The sequence below is a fragment of the Octodon degus genome, unplaced genomic scaffold (genome assembly GCF_000260255.1).
Source record: "Octodon degus isolate 3935 unplaced genomic scaffold, OctDeg1.0 scaffold00191, whole genome shotgun sequence".
Lineage (NCBI taxonomy): Eukaryota > Metazoa > Chordata > Mammalia > Rodentia > Octodontidae > Octodon > Octodon degus.
Window position 1 is genome coordinate 129,274 of NW_004524767.1, and position 20,686 is coordinate 149,959.

A 20,686-nucleotide genomic window follows, 5' to 3' on the forward strand; every position below is an offset into this window, starting at 1 on the left:
TTAGAACAAGCTTAGCAAAGCATCAGGGACCGCGGTTCGATCCCCCAGCACCACATGCCAGCCAGCCCCGCCCCCTGGTGGGCTGAGCTGGTCTCTCTCTCTCTCTCTCTCTCTCTCTCTCAAATGAATAAAAATTAAAAAAAAAAATAAAAGTGTCAAATTCCAACTCAGATACTAATTACAATTTTAGAAAGTACCAATAACTTTTTTGTAGACAAAAGACATGAACCATTGCTTAAGAAATATCTTGTCACTTAAACATTTTAGCCCTTTCACATCACATAGACATACCAATGAAAGAAAAGGCACGTTCTGTAATTACTTTACAGATGAAAAAAAACGAGGTGAAGTAAGCAAGTCAGCAGAAAAGTACGTATCCCGCTTATGTGAGGTGGCTGAGCCCTACCACATAAAAAATAATTATGGTGGGGGTAGAAGCTCAAAAATTCAAATGACTAGAGTTGTTCAGTACAGATGAACATCAGGATTCAGTTCAGGCTTCCCAAGCCTATAGGCACTTAGATGTAGGAAATTACATATAAAAGTATAAAGGACTTAATACAGATACAAAATGTTAAAAGGTCATAGATATTAACACCCTACTTACTGCTGTAATTTTATCCATGATATTAACATACCAACTGTGCAGTTTTATAACAAACTAGCAAACAAGATGCCAAAAAACCAAACTTGACCTATAGCCTTTTCCAGCACAGCCTGCAGCTATAAGTGTGTTTATCATTCAAGATTTTTAAAAAATAATGACAGGATTTTGTAACTTAGCACGACTACTTGACTGGCTCACTATGGTAGTTTTTTCCCCACTGAAATCATTTATATATACACTGAAATATGATGCATGGGGGAAAGTTCTGGAAGTCAGGAAATTTAAGCTGCCTCTTCAGAGTTAGGTACTGGGCAAATACTGTCTTTTTGAGCTCGTTTATTCACACTGAATAAGATGAACTATGAATAAAAAGATTTGTTTGCAAAGGTAAGAGGGCAATTAATTAAATCTCCTGAAAAGTATCTTAATCTATAAGCCCTTATCACTATTATATTCTAATAAGCTTCCAATAAACTGGGACGTTATATTATAAAAAATTTAAAAAGCAAATCACAAAACTCTCCATCTTCAATAAATTTATATTCAAGTCCTAATTACCTACTACTGATTAAGACAGCAAGACAATAAATCATTTTTTTTCCCCCAGTACTGGGGCTCAAACTCAGGACATCAGGTTTGACAGGCAGGCACTTTTGGCTGCTGAGCTGTCTCTGGCTGCTACTACTTATTGCTCATGGTTCTGGAAATCAACTACAGCCTCTTTTATGGCTGCAGGCAGACATCTAGAGATAGAAGCATCTGAAGACTACTATGTTGCATTGAGGCTGAAGATTAAAGGTAACTAGGGTTTCTCAATAATTTTTCTCTATAGTCATCGTTATGGTAGCTTCAGGCTGGGGTTCTTTTGGAAAGAAATAATCTCTTTAAAAGTAAGGTAATATGGGGCAGGCCTGACAGCTCTGCAGACTAAAGTGCCTACTTAAGGAAAGCACAGCGGCCAGGTTTCGATCCCTGGCATGAAACAGCAATGCAGACTGGGCATGGTGGGGTGCCGCTGTAATCCCCGCACTTGGGAGGCTGAAAACAGGAGAATCACCACAAGTCCCATCTATGTAGTAAGATCCTGCAGACACTGTCCTAAACACAGAAAAAATAAATACATAAACATAAGGTAATACTCACTTGGTCTAGAGTAATTTCCTTTAAACTACTTTAGCACTTTAAATCATTTTCATTGTTCTGAAATTTAACATTATTCATGTGGCATATAAATAGTTTTAAGTATACAATACAGTACATTCAATTACTTTAAAGTAGTTTGATATTAACACTCCAGCTGGCTATTATTAACAGTAAAAAGAACATGTTAGTAATGTCCAATGAAAGTTCTATAAACACAACATGTGCTCTACCATAATACTAATTATTAAAGAGTTAAAGAACTTGACCGTTTTTTGGATGTCTAAAAAGAAAACTGTACAGATGTTGAAAATCATTTTTAAACTTCCAAACTGTTTCAAAATTGAGATGGCATAAAATCAGTATTTTAAAAATGTACAAAAAAATAAGCTCAGGACTGGCAAGATAGACTAACCTGGGTTCAATCCCCAGTACCACATGCCTTGCCCCCAGGGCATGCTGAGCTGGCCATGGAGACCAGGCTTTTTGGTGCACACCTATAATCAAAGTACTGGGGAGGCTGAAAACAGCATCACTATGAGTCTGAGCTGTATAGTAAGCCCTGGTACCAAATACATTAAAAAAAAAAAAAAAAAAATTGCTCAATGCTTAATAGCATCTCCATTTCAAAATTAGCTACTGGATGTTTTTTAAACTCTGAAGACTTAATGCAAAATCCCACATTTTTAAATTTAAGGACTACTGATGACAAGAGACCACATTTTCACCTGAAAACCACCAGCTGGAACAGTCACAACACACAGAAGTTAAAATGCAAAGCCTCTGCAGGACACAATCTGGGTTTATGCTCAGTAAATTAGTGCTGCTTAACTAATACTACAATGTGAACACAGAACATGATTGCTCTTTACTTTTAACATACTACTATCTTTTAACATACTATTTGCCTCATCCTAATATGCATTTCTACAACCCCTGAATAAAACTAGTACAAAACAATTTTTTTTGTTTTTGCTTTTTTGGCGGAACTGGGGATTGAACTCAGGCCCTTGCACTTGCCAGAGAAGCGCTTATTCCACTGAGCCATCTCCCCAGCCCCAGAAAACAATTTCTTTTTCTTTTCTTTTTTATTTTTTTCGGAACCCGGGATTGAACTCAGGCCCTTGCGCTTGCCAGGGAAACTCTTATTCTACTGAGCTAACTCCCCGGGCCCATCAATTTCAAATAAACTAAAGCTCAGTTGAAGACACTGAGGCACAAGACACATAAGTACACTTTTAGCATACAGCCAAGCATAAAGGAGAATATGTTTAGAGAAATGTATAATGAGGCAATTCTCTCAAACTGTAAACATTGTGAACAGTCTTCTTCACTGACGTACAAGACTGACTAGGCAATATAAATGCTAAGGGATGGCCTTCACATATGTTGCTCATTGCTAACTGAAATATTACTGTATCACCCTATTTTGTCAACCTGCAGGAAAGCTAACATGGACAATCCTATTCAACTACAGCAAAGACTGGCTATGCTGAGAAGATATAATGCTTTCAGTATCCACCTCTATTCCCTAACCAGGATACTTGGAATTTGACTTTAATGTTGCTTTAATTAAAAATCTAGTAGTAGCCTAATAGTCTGATTCCTCTGCAAACATACTATCATTTGTGCATATTTTATATTCATATAACCTAATGTATTTGGACTTTATTATCACTCAACATTATCACTCTTCATGCAAGCTAGTACAATTTTAGTCACTTTCACAAACACACACCGACCCATTGAGGTAAAGATACAGACTGCCAGGCACAAAAGGTAAAACAAAGAAATAAAAAGAAATCATTGTATTTTGGAACTTGTTTAAAAACTGGAGGATGTTAAAAGTAAGCTATTTCTGTGTTGTCTGACTAGAGAAGTTTCACTTTAGATAAACATGAAAACTGGCTTTTAAAATACAGTAGGTGGTTTAGCCTTAAGAATTTCTCACCCTGACTAACTATATATACTGATACCTGTGAACTAAGCTACTGCACTCTAGATGGTAATTTGTAACAGTAGTTTCATGTTTGAGTGCCTGTCATTCTGGTAGTCTGAATATGGGCAGCTTGTCATGACATGCCATTTACTGCTATGATGTCTCTCGGGTAGGTGGTTGTTCAAGAAGAAGGGGGTGGTGAATGAAAGCCAGAGACAGGAAAAGGAATATTGTGGGACTGTCCTGCTTCAAGGTTGTATATGATGAGATTTTTGGACTTATGTGCAAACATGAGAAGTATATAATTCTTTATCCTATTTTTAAAATATAATGTAATTTTTAAAATGTTTTTATCATATTATTCAGAGACTTAAAGTTCAACATATCACTACTTAATGAAAAATACCTGCTCCTTATGATGCCTAAGATGTTTGAAATGCAGACAGATAGTGAGGTTAAGCTTAAGAGCCTAAATCGTTTAACAATAAGCTTGTCTTCTGGATGGTTAACAACCTAAGTTTGCAGACCAAAATTAGAGAAAAAGGAGGGATACAAGGAATGCCAACATTTTGGCCCTAACCTTCTAAGGTCAATTAAGACTCAGGACATATGAGAACTTGTACTGTAACGTCATGTACCTCGGTAGTGTCCCAAATTTTCTGATCAAGAAGATTATGAGGCCAAAGAGGAAAGTGATCGATGACGTGGAGTGTGCCTAAGGAGAGTCACATGGGGAGAAGACACTCTCTCAGGCTTTCACAGAGAGCACACTGGCCAAGCAATGGCCGTGACTCATCCACATGGCTGCACTGACAAAGGTTCTACAATCTGAGGTACGGGATCTCAAGATAAATCCTGAGGACATTTCGTTGACCTTCTCAGACCAAAAAGCTACAACTCTTGTTGCATAGGTCCTGCTTTACCTTGGTCTTAACCATCCAGTAGAAAAGTATGAAGACGAAATATAGGAAATAAAGCCATGCTGTTATGTTGAGCTGTGGGGGACTCAGGTCAATAATTTCTGACATTGCCAGTTAAACAGAAGATCCAATGCTATTATGGGCTACTGGACTCTTTTAGAATATTTTGCTGAGTTTACACACCTATAATATTCAATAGCAGAACTTAGAAAAAATGGGGTATACCGATGAATGTCCATTTTGTATCTGTGTATTCAAAGTGGTTGGGATAGATATATAGTTGCATTCTCTTAATGAATAGAATGATTTGTTCTAATTGTGTTTGTAAATAGGATCACAAGTCCACTTCTTGTACAGCAATTAACCACTAAGAAGAATATATGCAGTGTATTATTTGTTGAAACTGTACTTCCGATTGGATTTGAAACTGTCTCATTGCTATCTGTTTATCCATAAAACTTTGAAAAAAAATAAATTCTTTAAGAAAAAGAAAAAAGAATTTCTCTCCAAAATATAAATTCTAAATAAAAGCCCAAAGAACTAAGTGACTTAACCAAAATTTTATATCTCACAATTCTGTATTCAAATTCCGTGGTTTCTCCATTATATCATAATGCTACCTTAGTCTTGAAATTTTTGACTCAGAGTCACAAAAGTCAACTCTGGGAGAGAAATGTAGAAAATAAGCTTTATCTGGGACAGAAGCTTGTGGGTCAGAAGATACAAAAATACTTCAAGAATCAGCACATATTAAGGCTTAGTATTTTTAAAAAGAAAACAAAGCTTAAATATACATACTTCACATTTTGTTTTCCAACCCAGGCACAAAGCATGTTATAGGTCTTTAATTCACTTAAGAAAGGAAGAGTTTCTGGAGCCTATCTTCTATTACCTTACAAAGTACATTTCACATTATATTAGTCTCTACCTCTGTCAATAGCATTATTTTCACTCATTTCATTGAATGAAAAAATACCATTTTTTATTCAAAATCATCTTTCTTAGAAATAACGTTCAGAGGCTTGGATTTTCTATCCTAACAAATTTTTATCTTCCAAAAGGTACTAACTGAAGCCCAGGGATAGAATTTAAAATTTTTCATCTTCTATAATTGGTTAGGAAGAAAAAGGAGTGTCAAGTATCCTATATTTTATACCCCACTGAAATGTAATTCTATGCTAGTCTTTCAATAGCAATGCTCATAGTATTCATATATACATCTATATATATATATATATATGTGTGTGTGTGCGTCCATATTTGCATGTATGTCCACAAGCACTACAGCTGAGAAAATTCTTACCTTTGGATTTCATATCTCAATTTAGTCAACTACTAGTCAAGTCCAACCATAAATATTTAAAACATACAATGAAAATTACTGCAACACAAGGAACCTGATGAATAACACTAACATACTTCTTGTCCTCTTGGAGCTTCAACTCTAACAATGTAAAAAGCATGTTTACATAGGAAATGGAAACATGTACATACAATATTGGATCAAATTGATATTTATTGTATGTAAATTATAAATGCTTAAGTAATAAATTTAAACAGTTTTTATAGGAATAGAAGACTTCCTCCTCATATACAAATATTTACCAACAAGCAACCTTCCAAAGCTAATTTTTCACAGGAATCACAGGGAATTGACAATTTGCCCAGTTATATAGTATTGATCTTCTAGAAGCGCTGCAGAAAAAGCATCATCTTTGCGTATTAATTAGCTAATCCACAAATTCCAGCTGAACAGCTGTACAATTTAGATTTTTTGCCAAACATGTTGGCACAAACCTGTAATCTTAACACCCCAGAGGCTGAGACAAGAATGTAACTTTAAGATTATCCTATGTAGACAATAAATTTAAAGTCTGACTGAACCACATACCAAGATGTCCTTCAAAAATCAAAAAAACCTCAACTATTCTGTGTTATACACAACTGCTGTATACACCATTTTTGCAACTTAAACTCATGTTTTATTAAGATCTTACACAATTTATGAGATTTAAGAACTTCATATTTGATAATAACTAAAATCCTCAGTGTTTAACCTTATAATTTCCTTATGTCTCACATCAGATAATTGATGACAATGTTTTGACATTCCCACTTTTCCTTGTCAGGTATAAGAGAAGAGTGAAGCATGGATACTAAGTCTCATAATTCTAGGCATATGACAATGATCAAGTGTCATGCCATGGATTACTCTAAAATGGTTCCAAAATTAAGCACTTCTTGTATTATGTGCCAGTTTTCCATGTGGCCCAGGTCTGTGTGTGTTTCAGCATTGGGTATGGGACAAGGTCTCACTATATAGTTCTGGCTGGCCCTAAAACTCATAGCAATCCTCCTGTCTCAGCCTGTCTTGGGATTACAGGTCTGCATCACCATGCCCCGATGGCCCAAACGTTTTTTTTCTTGTGACTGTAAAGAGAAAAATTTGCATCACATTTGTGAAAATGAAGCTTCAAACAAACAAACAAACAAACAAAAACCAAACAGGAGACAGAGGTAAAGAACCCTTCCAAAAGTTTGAACATTTATTCCATTACTTCTAGGTTATGTTACTACTACTCATTAGGAATATCGTGTATTTTGAGAACATGATCATTAATCCATTTTTAAAGGAAAACTTTTAAACCACCATTTTTCTTCTACATTCCCTACAGTCTATTACTGATTTAATGTATGTTAATCTTCACAAAAGAATTCTTCAGTAGTACAAGATTTTATTTATTTTTGAGTTTAGTTCATCTCACCTATCAAAACCACCACATATTTCCATTTGGACAACCTACAAACTATACCTAGACAATAAAACCTTAAATGAATTGTTGTTATGATCTATTTATTATCTGAATTCACTAATAAAAAGTACTTTGCATTTTTCAGTAAAGCCATATTTTCCTGTTACTTCTTCCAGAATTCTTAAAAAAAAAAAGAGGGGGGTATGGGAGTACTGTGGGGATTAGTTTATGGCTGGAAAATAAAACTGCTATAATCTAATCAAACTGCTAGCACACCCTAACCAATCCACTCCCCAAATTTGTCCTTATCCCAGAATCAATTTACTGAAAAGTGCAAGAAGTTTCTCTTGAGGTGGAAACAGAAAAATTAAAGAGGATCATAAGTCTACTGCACCTTGACTCCAGAGCCCTTTTGGCAAATTATCAACCCAATTAGGCACACAAGAGATTTGAGTGATAATGGGCCCACAACTGGTGCACATTTTTATCAACTATAACTGTTCGAAAACTATCAGATTAACATTAGGGTTGAAAAAGATCTTACATCAGCAGGCAGCATCCAATCTAATCTATTCTCCAGACAGGAACTGAACCAGCATCTACGTTAATATCTGTAGAGCTCGAGAGCTGAATATGATGAAATGGCATTCTAGCTTACCAACACAAGTTGTTCCATTTATCCCTCCAACGGACTTGCACCCATCTGCTCCTAGTTGTACTCCCTGGGAACTATGTACTACGTTTCTAGCAAATAGCTGCTGGGGTGAGGGTAGGGGAGACATTATTTCTTAAAGCCTTATGCTTTACAAAGTACTTGAACAAAAAGAGTATTTCCTGCCATTCTGCCTATTTAACGAAACAACCAAAAATTACTTGCCCATATTTCCGGTAATTAATAATATACTTGTCCCATTACATGTGGTTATCAGACTATCAGTGTAAAGGTGGCATTAATATTCGAAATTACGCCTCAGAGAAACGATGCTCGGAAAACACGCATTACATCCGCATAACCCTACCAGGAACTAAGCCTACAGGCCTGCAACTCAGAGCAGGCCTTCGCCCGGCCGCTCCCAGCCACGGAAAGTGGGGCGGATCAGGGCTGAAGAAAACCCTGCGTGAGACGAAGAGCTCGGCCCTCCAGAGCCCGCGCAGGCGAGGGCAGGCCCCAGCCCCGCCACAGCGCCGCCTCGGAGAGGCCGCCGCCGCGCCAGCCGCGACCCAGCCTCCCCGCCCCGCCTCCGCCGTCACCTTCCCCGCGCCAACCTTTCTCCTCCCGGCTGTCGGCCGCCATGGCGCCCCTCCGGCTTCCACCGCCGTTGCCGCCGCCGCCGCCACTGGGATGCGATTCGGGCGGGCGCCGCAGCCGCGGCGGGGGTCTCACAGGCCGGTCCGTCAGTCCGTCCGACGGGCTGCGCGCTCTGCACTGGCCTCGACCACGCGCCCTCCTCCACGCCCGCTTCTCTCCTTTTTTCCGGTTTCCAGCAGTCAAGGCGCAGTCTTTCCGTTGAGGTTCGGGCCGAGGCAGGGTAAAGAGGAGAAAAGAGAAACAGATGGCGACGGCAAGCGGCGCTAAAATGGAGCCTGCTTCCTGTGCGAAACAATCCTCCTCCCGAAATGCCCTGCGCTGTGTACGCTCCGTTCCCCTCTGAGTACGTCACAGTGCGCAGGGGGCAGGGAGTTAGCGCGGCGACGGGCCGGCGTGACGTCAGCACGTCGCCCCGCCCCGCACGGCCCGGAAGTCTCTGGAAGCAGCTTCTACTTGGAGAGTGAGGTTTTTGTGGGTTGTTTATGGCCGGGTTACTAGGCTGTGGCACCCAATTGATGCAGTTGTCCTAACTGAAACTCTTCGCTGAGGCCTCTGGCAAGTCGTGAGTAGTTAGGTAAGAACTGACAATCAAAAAGGTTGTTATTTAATGTTTGTTCATTTGTTAAGTCACACAGTTAAGTTCCTAAATACTGCTCTAGGCCCTCGGGTTAAAAACTATTGATATTTGTTTTCTGCCAAAAGCAGAAAAAAGATAGGCATAAGTAAACTTTCGATAAATTGTATTAAAACACAAAAGAGGGCCCGGGGAGATGGCTCAGTGGAATAAGCGCTTCCCTGGCAAGTGCAAGGGCCTGAGTTCAATACCCGGTTCTGCAAAAAAAAAAGAAAGAAATTCCCAGCATCCTCTCACTTTTATTTATGTATTTTACTATGAAAAAGGATTACCTAAAGAAAAATATATTTACATGATTGACATTTGTCTCTAACTTGGCAGTGTATTTCTGTTTAATGATTTTCACCCTATATTTGTTTTTATGTTTGTGTTTGCCTTATATGTCTTTGTATTTGTTATTATAGTTGATTTTTCCTTTTATGATGTATTCTCTAAAATGCATATGCATAATTTTTTAACACAAGTTGTCACTGATTTAATTACATTAATTAGGAAAGAAAGGAAGCTAAGACACAGACGATGGCCAATTTACACTTCAGGTGGAGAGTTTTAAGTATAATGCATACTACCATGGAGACATATGTAGTAGGAGACTAACTCCATGAATTATTTCATTGCCCCTTCTGTAATACTCTCCTGGCACTTACTGCCTAAAAACCACTATCTTACTACACAAGTTTCAGCTCATCCTGCTTATCTGGGAATCCTTTCTTAACAATCTCTGCCTAATTAAATTAGGTGTCTCCCTCGCATCCCCAGTGCATTTGTACATGTCACTTTTGTAACAATTATAGTATTAGATAAAATTTAATCTCAGTGGAGCTCCAAGAGAGTGGCCCACAACAAGAGAAACCAAACAAGAACTGTGAAGAGAAGAAAAAACTATCAGTAAAGAAGGGTGAATGTTAGGAGGTCTGTATTCTGCCTGTAATCATACAACTGACTATATTATTGTTTTTGTTCCTTAATTTTATCATTTGTCCAATAAGAAGCTGGGCTCAACTTTACTTGCCTTTGAGCAGTCATATAGCTTCAATTTCTGCACATATAAAGTTAAGACACTGTAAACTACCTAGCTTTACTGTTAAGATCAAATAAGTTAAAAAAAAAAAAAAAAAAAAAAAAGGGACTGGGGAGATGGCTCAGTAGAATAAGGACTTGCCTGGCAAGTACAAGGCCCTGAGTTCAATCCCCAGTTCTGTTAAAAAAAAATCAAATAAGTTATGTATATCAAAGTTCATTTATAAGTATAAATGCTGCATTACATTGTGTAACTATAAAATTCAATAATACCTTTCAGTATGGCTCATAATACTCTAAACTTCATCCCAGCTCTAATTTCCTATTAGAGAAAACATATATCACTGCTGTTTGCTTTGTCTGTTTTTGACCAGTGGTGAGGGTTTTGGCAGGGAAATGGTTAAAAAACCAGCAGGAGACTTCTTACTTGGCTAAGTTTGATATTTTAGCAATTTGGGGTACCTGGCATACAAATATGCAGCTGCTGCTTTTGACTGTGATGGACTTGATGCAAGTATTTTCCTCTTAGTTGATACAGTTAAAAGACAATCTGAAATACATTCCTTTTTTTTTTTTTTTTTTCCTGTACCAGGGCTCATACTCAGGACTTTGCGCTTGCCAGGAACGTGGTTATTCTACTGAGCTACCTTCCCAGCCCCTTGAAATACATTCCTTCCCTCTATCTCAAAGAAACACAAAATGTTCAGAGGAAAATGAACTTCTTCTAAATTCACTTTTGAAACTAGAATCATAATATTTTATCAGACTGAGACATCCTGTGCGTACATATTATATTTAAATGCCTAAAGACTAGTTGACCAGAAGACCACAAACTGTCTAGTGACAAGATGAATTAATTGAAAGCAAGTCCTTAAAAAACATCCTCACTCTGAAGTGTTGGACCAAAACATTTAAAAAGAGATCAGAGACAGAAGATTATGCCATTGTTTGTGATAAGCTTTGATATAAATAAGCCCTCTTTAAAATAATCCATTCTTATTAATATGATATTGCATTGAGTCTGGGAAAGAAAATAATACCTTTGTTGGTTAATTTGACAAGGTAACAGTCAAAACTACAGGCCTTTTCCTGAAAGTGTTTTCCCTTACCCTATTTAATGTTTTATGATCTTAAAAAATACTCTTAAGTCTTAAAAATTGTTGAATTGTATTTTTATAGCTATAGAGACAAAATTTAGAAATTGTGTTGTTATACACTTCAGATAAAATCACATTTAAGGTCACTTTATAGCATCAAAATAGTATACTAACCTGGACAGTAAACAAAATAACCAGTTAGACATTTATTCAGCAATTGTATCTGTCAGCTATAGTGGCCATCTGTCCATTCTAACATGTTCAGTAGTCTACATGGTTTTTTGTTCATAGTTGTTTACTCTTTTGGCTATTAAATTCTGTGAAAATTACTGCAGATCCTAAAGGGACAAGATGATCAGAGGAAAACAAAAGTGAGAAGTAAAATGAAAGAAAACTGAGAAATCTTTAAGAGGAAGCCAAATAAATACACTAGCCCTAAAATATAAATTTTGATAAGCATAATGATTTTTAAAATACATAACATCCTTAAAGGTCTAAGGGAGGAAACTGAAAATATTCATTACAAAAATCACTTATGAAGCACCAGTTAGTGATACAAAGTACAAATTAATCTAATAGCTGAAATAGCAGTCAACTTTCCTGGTGCCAAAAATACATAATAGCCTGAAAGTGTCCGGTGTCTCTTCGAAGGAGGAGCATTTCTGTGCATGGTTGGCAGAGATAGCATGATGGAAGGGGCCCAATGGAAGAAAGATACTCAGCCAATGGAATCCAGGAAACAAAGAGAAAAAAAAGAGTTGTTAAAGACAAAAATACACCCTTCCACACCATGCTCCAATAGCTTGTCTATTTTGAACAGGCCTCACTTTTTAACAACACATTCAGCTGTGAACTCAGCAGTGGAGTAAATGCAGTACTTCATTATTCACTCACCTTCCAAAAGTCCCACTTCTGAGCTGACTTTTGGGGCCCATTTTAAATCAAAACCATAGAGCTCAGCATAATATTAGACAAACCTTGGTACTGTTTTTCATAGTGAATATATCTAAGGAACAAACTAGTGAGTAAAGAAATAAGGGCAGTGAACTTTGGAAGGATCAGCAGGTAAAAGTATTCCTTAAAAAATATAAGACAGTTAAAGAATTTTGCAAGACTTAAGAATAATAGTATCTAGACAAATAGCACAGAGAAAATGTTGACGTGAGACATTAGAATTTTATATCAAATTAATTAGAAGACTAAAGTAACTTATTATAAAGCACACAAAGCCTCAACTGACACTGAAAATAATCCTACTTAAAGATATCTTGGGAGATAATGTGAATAAGAAAGGAGAAAAAATAGGGAGGTAACCAGGAGATGTAGAAGTATGTAGGCAGCACAAGCTCTGCATTATGTTTAGATCAAGAACTGCCATAGCACACTTCATACAAACAGCTTCAGAAGAGACTAGACCACTTTCTTCATCCTGGAGGGTTGAGGCAATATACACAGGTGTCAGGTGTGTTGTGTTTATTGGAGAAAAAATGGGCAAAAAAGAAAAAAATCCCTATATATTTATAACAGTATACATGCAAATACGCACTATTTTCTGTAATCATCGGTGGTATTTAAAATACATAACCACTAGCACAGTCTGGAAATTGACAGATGAAAGCACCTACCAACAAGAACAGGTTCTGGTGATGTGTCACCCTTGGGTCAGAATGATGAGGCTGCATGTTGAGCTGTAGCAGTGGCAGTTCATGGAGGAAAGGGTTGAAGGCAGCTCCTATCTGCCATTGACAAGGGATTATTTCCTTACTCTAACAGTTGATATGCCCATGTAAACTAGGTAGATAGTAACTCCGCCATTGGACACCTTTGATGACTATGTACTTTTCTGAAATACGCTTTACTTGTTTTTTAAATGAATATGTTATATTCTTTAAAGATTGAAATAGTCTGTAATAAAGCAATTTGAAATATTAGAAACTTCTTTAAAATCAGAAAATAGGGGTCCGCAAGGTAGTCTGGTGGATTAAAGTACCTCCTTAGGCAAGCACAGGGACCACGGTTTGATTCGTGGCACCACATGCCTTGCCAGCCCTGCCCCCAGGGCATGCTGAGCCAGCTAGAGTCTGGGCATAATGGTGCAAGTTTGTAATCTCAGCGCTGGGGAAGCTGAAAGCAGGACTGAGCTGCATAGTAAGACCCTGTAACAACCAAATACATTAAAATAAAGTCAGAAAATATAAGTAAAGTATATTAAATTGTAATAAAATAGAGAAAATAAGTTTCATCTTTCAAGATATTTTCCAGACAAATCAGGATCTGAGGTTTTTCTCTAGATTTAGTGGCTTACAAAATATTCTGTATCACTTTTCGTCCTATATTTTAAAAACGTATTAAAGCATATAACCTATTAAAGTTTTACATTTTTATTATTTAAATCTAAAATTTGCTTCTCAGTTAGACCTCAACAGAACTGTAGAGTGGAGCTATACCCAGTAGATGTCATCAACCACAACTATATGCAGATTGGTGTACCTCTTTAGCTAAAACTAAAGACATTTTATCAAATGAGATGTGTTATATATGTGTACCAATTTACACGATGAATATAATCATGTACCGCAAATACATTCTATATTCTTAATCAAATTTTTTAAAAATAAACATTTTTATTATGCTATTGAGATTTGCAGCTGCTTATTCACCAACAATTTACTTCTCCATTTCTTCATTTATTTAACATTCATATGTACAGAACAAACTATTCATCATGTGCTATGCAGTCTGCTATGCAGACTCAAAGCTGGGTTTTACTTTTAAATGTTTAGATAAATTTTTTACAAAATCAGGAAAAGAAAATGATATGTCAATAAATTACAGTATATGAAATTTCAGTGCTACCACTGATGTAAAAACACGAGTAAACAGGTAAACCTAAATGTATAATAAACACATTAAGAGTTATTTACCTTTGTTAGTAATCAGGAAAGCAAATTAAAACAACCATGAGAAAGTCTAGGGCCAGCCAAATAGCTCAGCAGACTATAACGCTTGCTTAAGCATACGCAGTGGCCAGGGTTTGATCGCAGGTTTACCATTCCAACCCTGTCCCTGGGGTGTGCTGAGAGGGCGATTGAGACTGGGTGTGGTGGCACGCACCCTGTAATTCCAGTTCTTGGGAGGCTGAACACAGGAGGATAACTACGAGTCTGATCTACGTATTGAGACTGTGTACAACCTGTACTAAAATAAAAAAAAAAAGTCAAAATATCAAACAGTGGGCCCAGTGAGATAGCTCAGCAGCACAGTGCCTGCCTGACAAGCATAAGGTCCTGAATTCAATTCCCAGTACCAAAGAAATAAATGAAATAAAAATACCAAATAGTGTTGTAGACATCAGGAAAGAAGAAAATGCTTAAGAGAAAGTAATCTGGCAGAGCCATTTCAGAACAATGTGGAAGACTTGGTAAACTATACTTAAATTCTGTGCATGATTAAACAAGTACATTTCTAGGTTTCTTCTGCATTTCCATAAGGTTTTTTTTTTTTTTTTTTTCCTTCATGACAGTGTTTGTAGTAAGAACGATAAAGGTGCCTATCAGAAAAGAAAAGGGAGAGGAATGAGAGAAACTATACAAAGTTACATTTAACACTGAGAAATAATGTTCTAGATTGATATATCTCTGGATTACCTTAAAATATAATGGCCAACAGATCAGTATGAGATTTATAAAAGAATGTATTTTTATTTCAGAGTAGTTTAATGAATATAATTATAAAAGAATATATATTTAATGAATATACTTATTACTCTGTGTTGATCCACCACACAATCACATAATAAACAATGTATAAATACAAAATATATTTATAAATAAAAACTTCAATAATAAAAAACTATTTTTATAAATAAAAAATGTGTAAATACACCCCAAAACAATTTTATGTTTATTTTTAAGAAGATAACATATTTATATAAATATAGGAATAGTAGAGTGGAAACCATCTGTTAGACATAAAGGAAGAGAAATGTCAATAATAACACTGCCTTTATACTGAATTATTCAATTCCTGACACCAAAAAAAAAGAAAAAAAGCTATACTGAAATAGAAGAAAGAAATCATGGTTGAATGGAAAAGTGAAAAGTAAAATAAAAATAGACATTGAATAGATGTTGACTGTGCAATGAAATGGAGAGTGATGAAACTGCAGTTTTTTATGCAATTTCAAGATAAAAATACATATTATAATTCAAATAAAAAATCTCAAGTAACTAAATACATCTAGTAGTGAGACTTGAACACCCCGTAGACCCTTCCCTTAAAAAAAAAAAAAAAAAAAAAATAGAAGAAAGAAATCATGGTTTCTTGATTTGAAAAAAAATAATGGGATTTCAAAATTGTACCAAATCTGTGATTTTATTTATTTATTTATTTATTTTGGCAGAACCAGGGATTGAACTCAGATCCTTGTGTTTACCAGTCAAGCACTTGTCCTACTGAGCCATCTCCCCGGCCCCTTGTGAAACATTCTAATGAAAATATTTATTGTGGCTATCGTATCCATGCTCCACCGTTAGATGTGTGTTTGAGTATAAGTCAGCCTTTCAGTTTGTAGGATCAAGAGTCTGGGACTTCACATCTTAATCACATGAAAAGTCCTCCAAACACATCTACTCCAACTGCAAGGGAACACTCATCATTTACACAGCAAAACAGAAAAGGGAGAGATGTTGGGAGCAAATTGATCATATGTGGGAGGGCAGGTGAAGGCCAGAGTACCTAAAGCAGTCATGGTACCTCCGTCTTGAGAAAAAAATCCTGCCTGCTCAATTATGACCATTAGTTGTTTGGCAATCTTGTGTCTCCTGATGCTTTGCAAAAATATAGATAAACACCCCTACTCACCATTCTTGGGGTCCTTTGCAAATCAGGCAATGGCTGCCACCTGGCCCACCTCTTGTGTTCTTGTCTTATCTTTTCCTCCCTGCTGCTATTTCTCCCAACTGGTACCTACATTGTAACAGTAAGTACACACATCAGCAGTTTCAAAACTGCTTTTGTGATTGATGAGATTAGAGGCAAGATCCTACACAAATTATCTTTTGACCACAGTTACTAAGTGTGTGTGTTGTAGAAATGCTTGACACCATAATGATGTTAAGCAGCCAGGCTGAGATAAACCAATATGGTGCTGTCAGCTTCACACCGGAACAAAATCAAGGTGATCTGTTACAGTTGTCTAATCTCTGCTTTGGTGTTTATCTTATAGAATCGGGTATAGCAGGAGAATATTCAGTTATAATTTTTTAAATGTGAAGTAAAATTAAAATCAATCCTTCCATTCTCTTCCCTTTCTACACTTTTTCTTTCTTTCTGAGATACACTCACATGTATTCCATCCCAGTCTTGAATTATATGACGGGGCTGGCCTCACAGAACCTCCCACTTTCAGGGATTATTGGCATGCAGTGCGGTGCTCAGGGAGTGTGAGTGCAGAGAATTCACCTCTCAAACATTTTTTACTGTTGATTCATTATTTTATAGCATATTTAAGCCTTCCTACTATGGTTATATCCTAGATTCCATCTTTATGTGCTCCATAGCACTGAGGCTATAAAAATGAAGTATTTTCCAAATAAAGACAGTGATCCTTTTTATCTTCGCATATATATTTATTATATAAACTTGGAAAAAAATTAAAATACAAAACAAAAGGCATGTTTATAAAAACAGTCATTTTGTTTGGAAGAAAAAGAAAGTGTTAACCTAGAAATAGTGATGTTCCTTGCAGAAATTTCAGATGATGCTGAGAATCGGAAAATAGAGAAAGGCAGATGATTGGTATGAGAGGAGCCGATTGACTTAAGTACATGAGTGATCATCTTTGTATTAAATTCAGATGAGGATGATAACATTTTATACATTGATCGATTATCATTTTGGCATTATAACCTCTACTATTTGAAACACTTAAAAACTTTAATCTTTAGATAGGGCGGGCCAGATAGCTCAGCGGATTAAAGCACGTACTTAGGCAGAGCACAGGGCTGGGCCAGTGTTCAGTCCTCAGCCTGCTGTGCTGACTCCACCCCGGGGGAGCACTGAGAAGACCATTGAGACAGGTCATGGTGGCATGTGTACCTGTAATCCCAGCACTTAGGAGGCAGACAACAGGAGAAGCATGAGTCAGATCTACATAGTGAGACCCTGTAGTAAAATACAAAAACAAAAAAAAAAAAAAAAAACCCTTTAATGTTCAGGTCACAACATTACAAGCTAGCAAAGTCTATTTGTGTAACATGACAGATTAGCAACATATTCTTTTATCCCTGTGCTGCTTCAATGTATGACTTTCAGTGCCTGTCTAATCACATTTTTTTTTTTTTTTAATTGGCAGAACTGGGGATTGAACTCAGGCCCCTGTGCTTGCCAGGGAAGCCCTTATTCCACTGAGCCATCTCCCCGGCCCCTCTAATCACATTTTTGATGTACCATAAAATCACCCAGACTGAGTTTAGTTCCCAGATGCACAGAGTAAGGCACTGATGATTAGAGAGGATAACTATTTTGTCTAAGGTTATCCACCTAGTAAAACACAGTAGGAAGAGACAGACTTTCAGATGCATCACATAATCATTGCCTGCTTAGGCCGAGTGCAGCAGCCAGGGTTGGTCCTCTGGGTGCTGTGCCGGCCCTGCCCTCGGGGTGCACTGAGACAGTGATTGAGACTGGGAGTGGTGACATGCGCTTGTAATCCCAGTTCTTGGGGGGCTGAAAACAGGAGAGCCAGTACAAATCCAATCTACATAGTAAGACCCTGTAGACCCTGTAATAAATACATTGATGTATTTGGTTGTTGCAGGGTCTCACTACGCAGCTTAGACTCATGGTAATCATCCTTTTAGCCTCCCCAGCACTGGGATTTCAGGTTTATGCCACTAAACCTGGGGGCGAGGCTGGCGCTGCATATGGAATCATGGTCCTTGCGCTTACCTAAATTTACCTAAGCAGGTTAGTTAGTCTGCTGAGTTATCTTGCTGGTCCCACACTCGTAATTTTTTGTTTTTTTTTTTCCTTTTCCTTGTAATTCTTAGAAATCTGTTTTCTGTTAGAGATAAAAAACATGCTCAACTAAATTTCTTCGAGTTCTTTATGGTGCTTATTTGTATACTGATAAATAAGACACCTGGGATATATTTTATTTAAATGATTTAGAAATTTTTTCTTAGGGAGAATTTGGTGAAAGAATTGAAAGATTTATTTTCAGAAATAAACTATGGTAATAGCTGAAGAGTATTTGAAAAAAATAACACTGAACAGGGAGGTTATACCTCTAAACTTTTTTAAAATGGCAATTATTTAATAATTAAGTTAACACAACTGTTAAGGAATAAAGTTGGGAGGCCTGCCCAATAGCTCAGTTGTTTAAGTGCCTGCTGAAACAAAGCCCTTAAACTCAAGCTTCTGTGGTTCGAACCCAGATCATCATGGCAAACCAGAAATGCCCTAAAGGAATAAAGTTGATGCAATATAAAGAAACATTTAAAATAATGTGAAAAATCTATTCTTAAAGAATATTAATTTATTAGTATGGGATCTGATAACTTAGATTTAATGATACAATATTTTAAAAAGTACAATAAAAATTTCTGAGTTTAAAAACTTCCTCTTTTTATTAGTGCCTATTAATTTTAAACATTAATTTTCAATGTATGTAATACATTTTATCCCCCTTCCCCAGTTACCCTCCCTCTTGCCCTCCCCCTCTGCTACTGATCTCCTTTTACTAAGGATCTCCCTTCTACTTTCATGTCATCTTTTTAAAATTCCATATACCAGGAGGGACATGCAACTTGTCTTTCCAGGTCTGGCGTAGCATGATCATCTCAGATGTCATCTGTTTTTCATTAAATGACAAAATTTTACTCTTTGAGGCTGATTAAGTCCATTTTATATATGTATCATGTTTTCTTTATCTGTTTACTTGTTTATATGTACCGAGGCTAGTTCTACACCTTGGTAATTATCAATTGTGAATAATAGGCTGACTTTATATATTAAGGAACATTATACTTAGATCATATGATAGCAGTACTTTTAATATTTTGGGGAACTTAATGATTTCCATAGGGCCTGCACATTCCCATCAGCAGGCCTTTTTCCCCCCCTGCAACTGGCCAGCATTTATTATATTGGTATTGTTTTATTTTTTTTAACGGTTAAAAAAATTGGGTTTTATTGTTTTTGCTAAACAATACTAAATTTTTTTTTTTTTTCATTTTGAAGGCAGGGCTTGAATTATTTAATTTTGATCCATTCATTTAATTCAAAAAAAGAAAAGAAAAAAAGGAATGGAAGGAGATCATGGCCAAAAAGAATAGTAGTTAACCCACCCCACCCCCAAGGCACCAGTCACACCCACGTGCAACCCCACGCCCACTCGGGCAGCATGCCAGTTGTGCTGCAGCTCTCAGGTCAGTCACACCAGAGTCCAGTCGCCTCCAAGGCTGCTGCCCTCCGGGAGCACATACAAGTTGTCATGAGCTTGTAAGCTGTCACTTTTGGGCTGGGGTGAGGAGGGTGGGGCTTGGGACTTGGCTGGTGCCATCTCCTGGGGCGGGCAGCCCAGTGTCCCAGGAGGACGAGCCCCACAAGTGCAACCCTGCAGCTCTTCTAGTACCATGAAGAGGTACGAGGGTTGAGGGGCCAGGCGCAGCCCGCAACCTGCTTGGTGGCCCAGGACCCCCGGAGCCAAGTCCCTCCTTGGTGGCCCAAGCCGAGGCGGTGGCTGGCGGAGCAACAGGAAGGGCAACACTTTGTGTTTCATGGGTAAGAGATGGGAAGAGTGGCCATGATCAAGTAAAGAGAAACTTGCAAGAAGCAGAAAATATTTAGAGAACATGTTAATATATGTTTTCATATATGTATTTAAAGTTAAAAATAAAATAATTCAAGCCACGCCCTGTGCAAAAAAGGTAAGTTTAAAGTGAGACCTCTATCAGCTGCTCTGGTCTCAAGAGTCACAGTCAACTTGTTACTTTAATTTTGGAAGAGAAGATGTCAAAGTTTCTTGCAGTCATTTGGAAGGCGACGGGAGCCACTCATAAAAACAGAACGGCAGGGACAGAATAGGGCCAGAGCAGACAGGGGGCTTTTGAAAACAAAATTAACAAGGTCACTGTTGGAGAAGGGCTGTGACACGGACATGGAGGATGAAGTTTGTTAGTCAAGTAATGATTCAACTTTAAATTATCTCTGTTCACTTTTGTTGGGTGTTTGTCTGTTCAAGTCTAAGACTGGACACGCTGG

General features: G+C 37.4%; 2 protein-coding genes across 4 annotated transcripts in view; one reads left to right on the top strand and one right to left on the bottom strand.

The window, feature by feature from the left end:
- Ythdc1 (YTH domain containing 1) overlaps positions 1-8,998 on the bottom strand; it is a 32,445-nt gene extending 23,447 nt beyond the window's left edge. For both annotated transcript variants that reach the window (XM_004644070.3, XM_004644069.3), the window contains exon 1: positions 8,626-8,998. In XM_004644070.3, the coding sequence (XP_004644127.1) occupies positions 8,626-8,653 (28 nt within the window). In that variant the 5' untranslated portion in view covers positions 8,654-8,998. The remainder of the gene's footprint in view (positions 1-8,625) is intronic.
- A 103-nt stretch (positions 8,999-9,101) lies between these two features.
- Positions 9,102-20,686, top strand: part of Tmprss11e (transmembrane serine protease 11E) — a 93,028-nt gene continuing 81,443 nt past the window's right edge. For both annotated transcript variants that reach the window (XM_023704190.1, XM_023704193.1), the window contains exon 1: positions 9,102-9,242. The gene's annotated coding sequence lies outside the window, so the exon portion shown is untranslated. The remainder of the gene's footprint in view (positions 9,243-20,686) is intronic.